The sequence below is a fragment of the Salvia hispanica genome, chromosome 4, assembly GCF_023119035.1.
Source record: "Salvia hispanica cultivar TCC Black 2014 chromosome 4, UniMelb_Shisp_WGS_1.0, whole genome shotgun sequence".
Classification (NCBI taxonomy): Eukaryota; Viridiplantae; Streptophyta; class Magnoliopsida; order Lamiales; family Lamiaceae; genus Salvia; species Salvia hispanica.
This window is the reverse complement of record NC_062968.1, coordinates 25,505,746-25,518,378: the sequence shown is the minus strand read 5'-3', so window position 1 is coordinate 25,518,378 and position 12,633 is coordinate 25,505,746. Positions and strand designations below refer to the sequence as shown.

Genomic DNA, 12,633 nt, shown 5'->3' with positions numbered 1-12,633 from the left:
CACACATATTTTGTCAATGGCCCAAAAGATTTAGAAAACGTTTTATCAACTAAATTGCAGGAGTAGTATTCTATTATTTTAATAGTCATCGCTTCTCATGAGCAAAGGCTTTTGTGCGCATCAATGTCCCTAATTCTTTGAAAGTAATTTTTTGTTGAAGCATTCCCGCCTATTCACCTCTTCATGTCGCCTCCACAATGACACCACCTTCAGTCCACCCCTAGAGGGGTGGCGGAGCTATGAGCTCTACTATGGTGAAGGGTTGGGTACGGCATAACTCTAGCCATAGCCACGCCAGTTATATGCCAAGCGGAATCTAGTGGGGTTATGGCACATATGAAACTCTAGTCTTATTTCAAATATTCTACTATCTTCTTGCTAGTTGCTAAATCATGTATTAATTTGTCATAATTTCTAATTTTATTTTATATTTGACGCGTTTCAGTAGTGTCTTATGTATTGAACTTTTTTAGTAATTTATTATCACTCAAAGTTTTAGAAAAAACATAGAAAATAGTGTTCATTATAATATTCCATCAACCTCACTTCAAACATATAATTTGAAGAATAGTCATTTAGAGATATAATGTCTTCATGACATAATACTCCTATGTCATTTTGATATAGCTATATTTTATATTATGACTAATTTACCATAATGCTATATTAAGTAAATTTAAACCATTAGATTATGATTGTTTCACCTAATATAAAATTCTTAATACACATTAATACACTTCTTTATATATATACATACGACAAGATTGGAATATTAAAAAAATATTTAATTATCTAATATTAATAATTTTAACTTGTGTATAAAATAAATGCGTTATCTATTTTTGAAAGTAAAACGTTTTCTTTCAATAAAAAGTTTTCTGTCAACAAATTTAATAACATAAAATTTAATAAAATATGAAATATTAAATTTAAATTTTATTTATCAATACCAAATTTATAACATAATTTTCAATAAACAAATATGAAATTGTTTTAATACTCCATAGAGTTTCTTTTTATAATTTTCTTATTAATATATTATTACAACTTTTCTTCCTATTAAATTCAAAAAAACATAATAATTCTATGTTTTTGGCATTTTCAAACTTTATATATTCCTTTTAATTCAGCGATGATAAAACTAGTAAATTTTTTACAATTTTTTATATTTTACTCACTCCGTCCCGCTAAAGATGACACGTTTTCCTTTTTAGTTTGTCCCAACTAAGATGACACATTTTCTGTTTTGGTAACTTTCTCTCTCCAATTAATACACTCAACAACTTTTTTCCCAATCCTATTAAAATATTCATCTTTCTTTATCTCTATACTTTGATACTTACACCTACCTTCTCTCTCTATAGTTAAACACTTTAACCAATAACTCCTAAAATCTCGTGCCAGCTAAGCAATGTGTCATCTTAGCCGGGACGGAGAATGTGCAAAAACACATTATGCATTTGAGTTATAGTCTGATTTATATAGGGTTTTGTGATTTATTATAAAATGATTGTAGTTTTTCTTTTAAATTTGAGTTTAAGATATTGGAGTTAGATTTAAGGTTGTAAAAAACCACGGTATGCATTGGAAATTGATTGTAACTTCAAAATTAAAAATTGTTAAAAATTTTAAAAGTGAAATTAATTAATCTTATGATATTTGTAAAATAAAATAGTAAACTCAATTAGTATTAATATGTCATATATCCAATTTAGTATATTCAATGAAATAGTGAATCAAGCCTTAGAATTCTAATATTTTAGAAAAAAAGGAGAAAATATTAATTATATGACTTTAAAATGCTGAATAGATTAGTTAAGAATATGTAACTTTTTGTCGGAGGTTTGATGCAACGTTCCAATACCAAAGGATTTAGTTATATTACAATTTTGAAAAGTAATGAATTAAAATCAAAATCTTAAACTTAATTAGTATGAACAAGTAAAATATCAAATTTTTTAATTTTGCAAAGTTTATATAATATCATAAAAAGAAAAACAGAAAATATTAAATAATATTTAAAATATTAAATAACTGAGTTGAAAACACGTAATAAATTTTAAATAACTGATTTAGAATATTTAAATAACTGTTATCGGAGTACTTTTTATTGAGATTCAACATAACATACCAAAAATTAATGAAAAAATTAGTGAGACAAAGAGAGAATAAATTGTGAATAAATTTCCAAAAGAATACGTTAATTTAGTTGACGGATATGGTGAACATAATTTTAAATTTAATACTACTATTTTATAAAATTACATAACCATTAAAAAATTTAATAAATTTTAAATTATCAGTTTTATTAGTTTTTCATTATTAATTAACGAAAAAAAAAGATGGTCAAAGTGATAAATTTTTCCTTATCCTTCTTTTTTTTCATTTTTCATATTTTCAAGCGTACAAGTGAATTTTTTAAAAAAGAGTTAAGACTCAAGAGTGGTAAAATTGAAAGTGGGTCCAACTATTTCCATTTATATCTTGTGTAATTAAGCATTGGGATCTTAATTAATACTCCTATATAGGCCTGTCAAATTGGGTACTCGCGGGTACCCGATCCGAAATTTTCGGGTACCCGATCCCGAAATTCCCAAAATTCAATACCCGATACCCGACCCGAATTTGATTTCGGGTACCCAAATACCCGACTCGGGTATCCAGTCCCGAAAAATCGGGTATCCAGTCCCAATTGTGATTTTGATTTTTTTTTTTTTTTAAATTAACTACAAACTTTTAGAATTTATTTAATATTATTTAATTCAAATTTAATACAAAGTTGAAGTACTAATATCCAAGTAAAAATAACTACAAACTTTTAGAAATACAAAATTCTTATAGTAGCTCGAATTAAAGAGAAAATAACTACAAACTTTTAGGAATACAAAATTCTTGTAGTAGTTCGAATTTAAAAGAAAATAACTACAAACTTTGAAAAATACAAAATTCATAAGTTATAGTACATATTAAAAAAAATTTATCCATCCACAATAAGTCAATAACCATCAAAATTCATAAGTTCAAACATTCATCCTTTATAAATATCACAATTCAATAATTCATAAGAATCAAGATCTAACAATAATATCATCAAAAAATTCAAAATTATAAATATCACACGTCAATGAAATTAAAATTTAATTAAAAAATTTAAATTACATATCTTATATGCTAACTATTAAGTATTAATTAAATTATAGTTAAGAAGTTAAATTACATTTAGTTATAATAAAAATATAATTTATTAATTTTAGAAAATAAATCGGATAAATCGGATAATTCGGGTATACCCGATCGGATATCGGATAACCCGATACCCGATAATCCAAAATTCTCACTACCCGATCCCGATCCGATACCCGAAAAATCGGGTTTCGGGTATCCAATTATCCGACTTTTTCGGGTTTGGATATCGGGTATCCAATACCCGATATCCATTTTGACAGGCCTACTCCTATATATAGAGAATCATAAATGCAAGAGCAATAGAGTATACATACACACAATAATTTTAATTAAAAATAAAATATAATGCATGTCTCCAAAACATTTTTCTAATTTGAATTAGAAATATGAATTTAGTCTTTAATTTGTAATGATTTAGGGTCAAGCTGTTTCCCCATGGTATATTAAGGGCAGTTAATGAGTTCAGTAGTTCCAATTTATTTTTTGGATGATGATAAAGTATAATTGTCATAATCTCATCACATACAAATACAAATACAATCCCATACAAATGGAGAATGAGTGGAGTGGGGATCCAACCCATTTGTGATCTTAAGTAATATTAAAATAAACATTATAAAGATGCAAACACTACTTTACTTCAAAAGTATTCATATATGGGAAATTATTTTAAATGCTTATACATACGTAATGTCTTACGTCACATATGATGACAAAATAATACCGTGATGCTAATGCTTAAATCTTGAAGGGTTTGAATTTAAGATATACACCCATGCATGTTTATATTTGAAAAAAATGATAAATTATCAGAAAAATTATTAATTTTGATTAAAATTATGGTTAGTCCTACAATTTATTCAATATTTTTCTTAATTTTTCACTAGTTTAATTTGGGTGAACTTGTACGTAATCAGTGGCATATCCAGAATTTTTGGTTTGGGGGTGCGACATTTACATTGATTAGAACAAATTTCATTTTTTTTATTTTGTTATTATATTTTAATAATAATAACATAATAAATAAAATACCTTGAAAATAAATCTTTTGAACAAAGCTTCAAATATTTAAATAAATCACAAAAAGAAAAAAAAAATACACTCCAAAAAGTAACAGCTAAAATTGATAAAATAGTTATAAATCTTATATACAATGAAAAAAAAAAATTCAGTTATTTCTAAAATTGAAAAATACACTGTAATAACTATAAATGACATACTTGAAGAAAGAAGAATAAATAAACTATAAATAAATTGAAATATAATAACTATAAAAATAGAAAGAAGAATAAAAGAAATGCAGCATACATGGAAGTCTAGAGAATACATAATACGGTATACTTTAAAGACAATGCAGTAAGTGGGGATCTCAAACTCAGGTCTTTAACACAACCAAAACACATGCTACCACTGGATCAATGTAACTTTTATGAAATAGAATATTACAATATATAATAAATACGTAAGTTTTGAGGGTACAATTGTACCCCTTATTCTAATTGGATACGCCCCTGTATGTAATATGACATTAAAAAAATTCTATGAAAACAAGGCGGCTTATGCATTTTATCATACTTGTCACCACCCTTAGCAAATAACTCAACCACCTAATTAATTTGAAACACATGTACATCAAATTAACAATAAAGAGTACTTTATTACAAATAGAAAATTATAATCTCGATTCATGAGACGATTCTTAAACTTATATTCGAGCATATAAGAAACAAGTCGATATAATCATATGAGAGCCACATGATAAATTTCAATATGCATATCATTCAACATATTAATCTTACACCAACTTTTTTAATGAATAAGTAAACAAAAAATTAAAAGTCACATTTCAATGAACTCGACCTTTATATCTTTTACCTTGGAATTAACCACTCACCCTAAGGCCAACACACACAATTGACTCATGATGCAATTTTCGACTTAGGACACGATTCTCAAATTGTATATGAGCACATAAGCATATGTTCATATAAGAGCTGATACATCAATTGTACACTTATCTTTTTTTTTCTCTCTCTTTTTTTAGTGGATAACTAAACAAAAATTAGTCGTGTCGTGACAAAATTGAATCCGATAATTTATTTTTTTTAATTTCATATCACATCATCAACTCTTTGTTAAAGTAAAACGAGGACAAAAAATTAAATAATGAAAATACGAAGGTCGTATTTTCCCTTCCGGTGAACTAAATCCGTGGGCAATTGGGCTTAAAGTTAAAAGGGGTAAACAAAGTTAGGCCTGGTTCCATATTTGGATTGTAATATAAATTTATAATTGATGTTAATTTATTTAGGACATGGCAAATGCAATGCCACGCTATTGTGACAGTGAAACTCGAATTTTATTACAAAGGAGTGAAAAAGGAAACGCAAAATCCACCAACTAATCAGTGTGGAGACACAGCGCATAAAGTGTGCAGATTATTGTATTAATATAAAACACTATCTAGTGGTAAAAACAAAGTAAAGCTTGGTGTTATCCAACACATTCTATTGCTTCAATATTACTAGCTTCTTTGATACGATTGTTTCTTAATTACGAACACTCTTCTATTTTTTATTCCAATAACAGAACATGTATTAATATTTTATAATTAATTTACAACATTAACATCGCATAAAAAATGCTTCATAGTGAAGATATCTGTGGGGATTTACTACATGGAGTAATTTACTACTCAACTCTCAAGTGCCACTAATATATCACACTCTTACTATATTATAAAATGACTTAATTTATGTAGTATTACTTCTTTTCCTATCTTGTTTAATAAAATTTCATAACTCATTAATTTTATTCTCTTTTATTCTTTTCATTCATTTGTCTACTTTCTTTCACTTTTCATTGTGAATCTTACTCTACTAAGATTATTAAACAATCTTATAGTAAGTTTTAATTATTACTCTCTGTGTTCAAAAGAAATGTACAAATGAAATATCGCGAGAGCAGGAAAGAGAGATAATATGCTAATAATCTTTGCTATTATTGTAAAACATATTCCCTTTATCTCCAAAAAAATAGACAATAAATGAAACGACACAGATTTTAATGCACAATTATTAAAGTAAGAGAAATAGAAATAAAAAGTTATTGAAATATTAGTAGTAGAGAATTGGACCCACCTCATTAGAGAGAGAGAAAATTCATTAAATAGAATTGATCTATTTTTAATTGACATTCAAAATAATCAATCCGTCTCATAAAATTTGTCTCATTTCCTTTTATACACTCGTTTGGCAAAAATAAGAAAAAAATAATGTAGGTAAAACTATTCTTTACATTATTTTATCTCTCTTCAATTTAACTATTTATTAGTAATTATTTTTGCAAAATGAGTGAAAAAAAGGAAATGAGACAAACTTTTTGGGACCGAAAGAGTAACAAATACGGTTTATTTTAAAGAAATGGAATGAGCTGAATGTATCATTGCACATATACAGGCCAAATGCAGTATGAATGCTCAGTGAAATGCCCAAAGAAATGAACGATGAAAAACATCCATTCACACACACAACCAAGTCAGCACACTCCACTACTCTCTCTATTGTTTCGGTTTTTCACTTTCAATCACTCTGCTTTTGCAGAGCCAAAAACTTAAAAATAAAAGAGTAAAAATGCTTTTGAGAAATTTGAAGAACACATATTTTAATCCCTTTCGGCGAATGGGGTTTGTCCCATTACTAAGAAGAATCCACCATCTCTTCCTCCTTCCCATTATTTTATACCTTTACTTGCCTCAATGCTCGCACCTCATTTCCAATTTTCTATATATACATACACTTTTTCTGTATGTATATACTGGCACTTGTATTTTCCCTTTTCAGGGCTTCCAGAGTCACCTGATTACTCATGTGAACTCTAGCTTTTGAGCAGCATTCTTGAATTTTTGGGGTATGTTCTTCTTTTCTTCTTTAAAAAACAATTAATTTGTAATACTATATGCTAAGTATTTCCTGTTTATGTAAATATGGCTCATATTTATTCATTTAAATACTAGTATGGCATGGTTTGATGTTTTCCATTGATGCATCCTGATATTTCTAGTGATTGCTTATTCAAGTTCATAAAAAAATGGCCAAGTTCTTGAATTAATACTTCATCATAAATTGTTAAATGAAGCATATATTTAGCTGGAGCTTGATGTTTAGATCAAGATTTAATCTTTACCTATTTGTTTTAGTCTTTTAGAGCAAGACAGCTTCTGAATTTGGATAAATGGACTCTTAAATGTTGATTGTGGGGATCAAGATTTAATATTTCCCCATTTGTTTTGGAGTAAAGTAGATTATGAATTTGGATAAATGGATAATTAATCATTAAATGAAGCATATTTTTAGCTGTAATCTTTTTTCCATTAGTTTTGGAATAAGCCAACTCCTGAATTTGGACAAATGAACTGTAAAACGAAGCATTTTAAGCTGTAGTTTGATGTTGAGATCAAGATTTGATCTTTCCTCATTTGTTTTGGAGTGAAGTTGCTTCTGAATTTGGATAAGTGGACTATTATTAATCATTAAATGAAGCATATAATTTGATGCAGTATGATGTTGGGATTAAGATTAAATCTTTTCCCATTTGTATTGGAGTAAGCCAGCTTCTGAATTTGGATAAATGAACTTTAAAAGAAGCATTTTCATAGCTGCAGTTTGATATTGAGATCAAGATTTGATCTTTCCTCATTTGTTTTGTAGTGAAGTTGCTTCTGAATTTGGATAGATGGACTATAAATCATTTTATAAAGCACACTTTTAGCTGCAGCTAGTCTGATGTTGAGATTAAGATTTAATACTTCTCATTTGTTTTGGAGGAAAGCTTATTCTAAATTTGGATAAATGGACTCTAAAATGAAACATTTTTTAGCTGCAGTTTGATATTAAGATCAAGATTTTGATCTTCTCCCCTTTGTTTTAGATGAAAGCTTCTTCTGAATTTGAATAGAGTGGTGCTATCTCTCACTATGCTTCTTTATCTTGACCCCTTTTGGATAAATCGAACCAAAATGTTCGTATTCGTATATTGTTCTAATTCAATATTCGTTTCGAGTAGATGAAGCTGTGGAAAATTTTTGGTATTGGAATTGTTACATCAATGGCTGTAGGGAACAACATAGCTGATGAGGAGGAAGATGAGCACGATATCCGGGCTGGCGATCACCACTGGCTCGACTTGAACTTCAGCTACAACGACTGGATCACCCTCGGCCCATCCGGTCCGAAGAGGATCAGGATGCCCGAGAGCGAAGTCAGCCGTGTTTCTGATGGCTCAACCAGTGAAGAATCTCAGGATGCAGATTATGTAAGTGTTTCGTCTCTTAGCCACGAGGTCGAGAATCTGATCTTCGCCAGATTCCCGCGGTCCGAGCTTTGGAAGACGAGCGTCATCAACAAAAGGTGCTTGGCTCTCGCGAGGAGTGGTGAGCTTTACAAGATCAGGAAGGAGATAGGCGTGTATTCGCCCTCCGTGCTCATGTACGCCTCGGGACAGAGCACTTGGTGGGAGTTCGACCGGGAGTTTAGGTCGTGTAGGAGGCTCCCTTTCTTCCCTTCAGCCCCTTCCTTCCTCAGCGGTGACAAGGAGACGCTCTGCGCTAGCACGCACATGCTTGTCTCGGGGAACGAGATGGGGGATCTCGTGATTTGGAGGTACGAGCTAGCTAAGAACGAGTGGTGCAAGGGGCCATCGATGATCACACCGAGATGCTTGTTTGCATCGGCTACTTGTGGTAACTACGCTTATGTAGCCGGTGGGATGGCTTCAGGGCTGAACGCTGAGGTTTTCGATGTTGTAGAAAGATACACACCTGAATCTGGCTCGTGGGAGCCGCTCCCTAGTATGAGGAAGCGTCGACATCTCTGCGCTGGCTGCTACATGGATGGGAAATTCTACGTGATCGGGGGAAGGGACGGGGGCGTGGAGCTTACTTGTGGCGAGTTTTTTGATGAGACAAGGAACACGTGGGAGCTGATCCCGGACATGCTTAAGGACGACCCGGTGCAGTCGTCCCACTCCCCGCCTCTCGTTGCTGTGGTCAACAACGAGCTCTACTTCTGGGCGTCTTCGTCGAACCACCTGAAGATGTACCTGAAGGAGAGCAACACATGGAAGCAGCTAGGGCAGGTCCCGGTGAGGGCCGACTGCCACAGGGGTTGGGGAGTTGCGTTCAAGTCCTTGGGAGACGAGCTGCTCGTGATAGGGGCGTCCGCTGCCTATGGCGATCGGGTGGCTGTGTACACGTGCTGTCCGAGCTCGGCTGAGTCGGGCGAGCTGAGCTGGAGGGCTTTGGACAGTGGGAGCAATTGCCTTACCAACTTCATCCTAAATTGTTGTGTTATGGTTGCTTGAAAAATGGGTGATTGTCCTTGCTATTGTAGATGTTGATGTTGTATTTTGTGTTTTGTGTGTTTTTATTATGTCAAGTGTTTGATCTTGAATTGCTGGGATTGTTGCCTTCTAGTTTTGTTTTGTAATGTTCTAAAAATGTCTAGTAATTTACTATATATATACATGGGAATTAAATCCTTTTTTATGTTACAAGAGATTCAAGCAAAACATTTTTAAAATCCATCTTTATCCAGGAGTAACTATACAACAAACGGTGAGAAACTGCGAGAGATATAGATATAGATAGAGCCACTCTTGTCAAGTAAGCATCGTGATACCAAATAAGTTATGGAGATATTTTTTTCAATTTATCCATGGCATTTACTAGTAATTTGAAATTTTGTAATATCATATATAAAAGCATAAACAAGAAATGTAAGATAAAATATACTCCATATATGGAGTGAAACAGAAAAAGAAAATGTACAGAGAAAAACAAATAGTGGAAAACTGAAAAACCTGGGTTAATATACAAAATGAATCTATTAACTTTGAATATTCCGAAAAGAAATAAAATCAATTAATTTGTTTTAGAAAACACAAAGAAAGAGTTCGTAATTAAAAGTTGGACGGGCCATGCTTGGTCTTCACTCTTCAGACCTCAGCCTAAAAAGCCCGAGCCCATATCAATTCAAATTTTGATCGGGCCCGGCCCATCAGATTTAAAGCTCATTGTATGAGAAGACCACCAGAAAGCTGATGAACTCGAAGTCGCTAACTCGCCGAGCTATCAGAAACGGCGCGTGTGGTAGCCGAATTCATCAATCCGAGCCCTAGTTCTTCGTGTAAGATCTCTTCTCCGAGCTCTAATCGAACGTAATTTGTGTTGATTTTATAAATGCGGAACAGCTAAGACAGCGTAGGTTGAATTGGAAAAGTGTCATCTGTAATTATCAAAGATGAATTGTTTTTAGTTTCTGGTTAAGCTCCTTTGGTTTGAAGAAGTATTTCTTATGCGATCCAGCTTCTTTTCTTCCGTGTTAGTCGTTTTCTGTTGGATTGATGTGTAATTTCCACGAGTTTTGCGGGATTTAGGGTTTCTGAAACACACTGCCTCGTTTATACTGGTTATTATGATGTGATTTTTTCTTAATTGTGTTTGTTGCACTCAGTGTAGCTTAATTTATCTGATGCGTGTTTGAGTGAGCTGTTTGTGCAGTTGTTTCTTGTGATGGTTGGACTATTTGATTTCTGAATCTCATATCACTGAAAATCAGGAAGGCTTCTGGAAATGCTTTGGTAAAACTACGGATTCACTCGGTTTTAGCGTCTGCTCGTAGATATAGCCATGGCCGCGAATAACAACAATCTTCAAAAGAACATTGGGGGTTCGTCCCCTTTTGGGAATTCTATGCCTGTGAATCCATCACTACAGCAGCAACTGGGGTCTGGATTTCCCGGGCCAGTTTCAGTTTTCAGAAGCTCAGGCGCAAGCGCTTGCCCAGGCCCAGGCTCAGTCGAAGGCACAAGCGCAAGCTCATGCCCATGCTCAAATGATGGCAGCTCATGCACAACTACAAGCTCAGTTGCAAGCTGCTCAGGGGCTTTCGTTTAACCAGGGTCATCCCGGAGGAATGGCAAACTTGGGTTCGCAGTCTCCTTCTCTTTCAGGAGCTGGAAGCATGGGATTGGGAGTCAAACGCTTCCCACAAAAACCACCTGTTCGTCCACCAAGCTTTGTGACATCTAATGTGGCCTCTCCAATGCGGCCAATGGATGCCTCGGCTGCTGCTCGTAGGAAAAAGCAGAAGCTCCCAGAGAAACAGTTACATGAAAGAGTCGCAGCTATTTTGCCTGAGTCAGCTCTCTACACTCAGCTCCTTGAGTTTGAGTCTCGAGTGGATGCTGCCTTGACAAGGAAGAAAATTGATATCCAAGATGCCCTAAAGACTCCAACTTACCTTCAGAAAACTCTGCGTATTTATGTCTTCAACACTTTTGCCAATCAGATTCGCACCATTCCTAAGAAACCAAATGCCGAGCCACCTACATGGACTCTTAAGATTATAGGGAGGATTTTGGAGGAGGGAATGGATGCTGATCAGGCAGCAATGATGCAGAAATCTAACCCCTCGTATCCAAAGTTCTCCGCATTTTTCAAGAGAGTTACCATCACCCTCGACCAGAAAATATACCCTGATAACCATTTAATTATATGGGACAGTACTCGAGCACCAGCTCCTCATGAAGGTTTTGAGGTCAAGAGGAAAGGAGAACAAGAATTTACTGCAAGCATAAGACTAGAAATGAATTATATGCCTGAGAAGTTTAAACTTTCAGCAGCTTTGACAGAGCTTTTAGGTATTGAGGTTGATACTCGTGCCAGAATTATGGCTGCGGTATGGCATTATGTTAAGGCTCGAAAATTGCAGTGCCCAGATGACCCTTCTTCTTTCAACTGTGATCCACCACTTCAAAGAGTATTTGGGGAAGGCAAAGTCAAGTTCACGTCAGTCACACAAAAAATTACGCCCCACCTGTTTCCTCCACAGCCCATTCACCTGGAACATAGGATAAAGCTTTCAGGAAATAGTCCTGTAGGAACTGCATGTTATGATGTATTGGTTGATGTTCCCTTCCCGATACAGAGAGAATTGAATGCTTTGTTGGCCAACACTGAAAAGACAAAAGAGATAGATGCCTGTGACGAAGCAATTTGTGCTGCAATAAGAAAGATCCATGAGCACCGGAGGAGAAGGGCATTCTTTCTTGGATTTAGTCAGTCGCCTGTAGAGTTTATAAATGCACTTGTAGATTCTCAAAACAAGGATCTGAAGCTTGTTTCTGGAGAAGGTAGTCGCAATGCAGAAAAAGAGCGCAATTCAGATTTTTACAACCAGCCATGGTATGATTTATGTTTACATTTATACATTCACTTGAACATCTTGGTGTTTTTGATAATATTATCTCTTTGAATTATTATACTATTTCCTTCCACAAAAATACACATCATGCAAGATTTACAAATTAAAGAGAAAAACTGGTCTGAATATTATTAATGAAAAATAAAATTTACCTCATCATATAAAGATATTTAACATAAAAAAG

At 33.4% G+C, this 12,633-nt stretch overlaps 2 protein-coding genes across 2 annotated transcripts; both read left to right on the top strand.

Moving 5' to 3' along the window:
• The first annotated feature begins 6,943 nt into the window (after positions 1–6,943).
• LOC125223682 (F-box/kelch-repeat protein At3g27150-like) lies at positions 6,944–9,735 on the top strand. The gene is made up of 2 exons (XM_048126935.1): positions 6,944–7,095; positions 8,251–9,735. The coding sequence occupies exon 2, from the start codon at positions 8,251–8,253 to the stop codon at positions 9,544–9,546; it is 1,296 nt and encodes a 431-aa protein (XP_047982892.1). The 5' UTR covers positions 6,944–7,095; the 3' UTR covers positions 9,547–9,735.
• A 511-nt stretch (positions 9,736–10,246) lies between these two features.
• LOC125220771 (SWI/SNF complex component SNF12 homolog) lies at positions 10,247–12,500 on the top strand. Its single transcript, XM_048122912.1, is given in 3 exon segments — positions 10,247–10,370; positions 10,803–10,978; positions 10,980–12,500. Coding segments are annotated over 2 exon segments (1,626 nt in total). The 5' UTR covers positions 10,247–10,370; positions 10,803–10,873.
• Positions 12,501–12,633: the final 133 nt, after the last annotated feature.

Bases quoted from the DNA above. Each gene is read 5' to 3' on its own strand.
- LOC125223682 (XM_048126935.1), top strand. From the start codon at position 8,251: ATGAAGCTGTGGAAAATTTTTGGTATTGGAATTGTTACATCAATGGCT.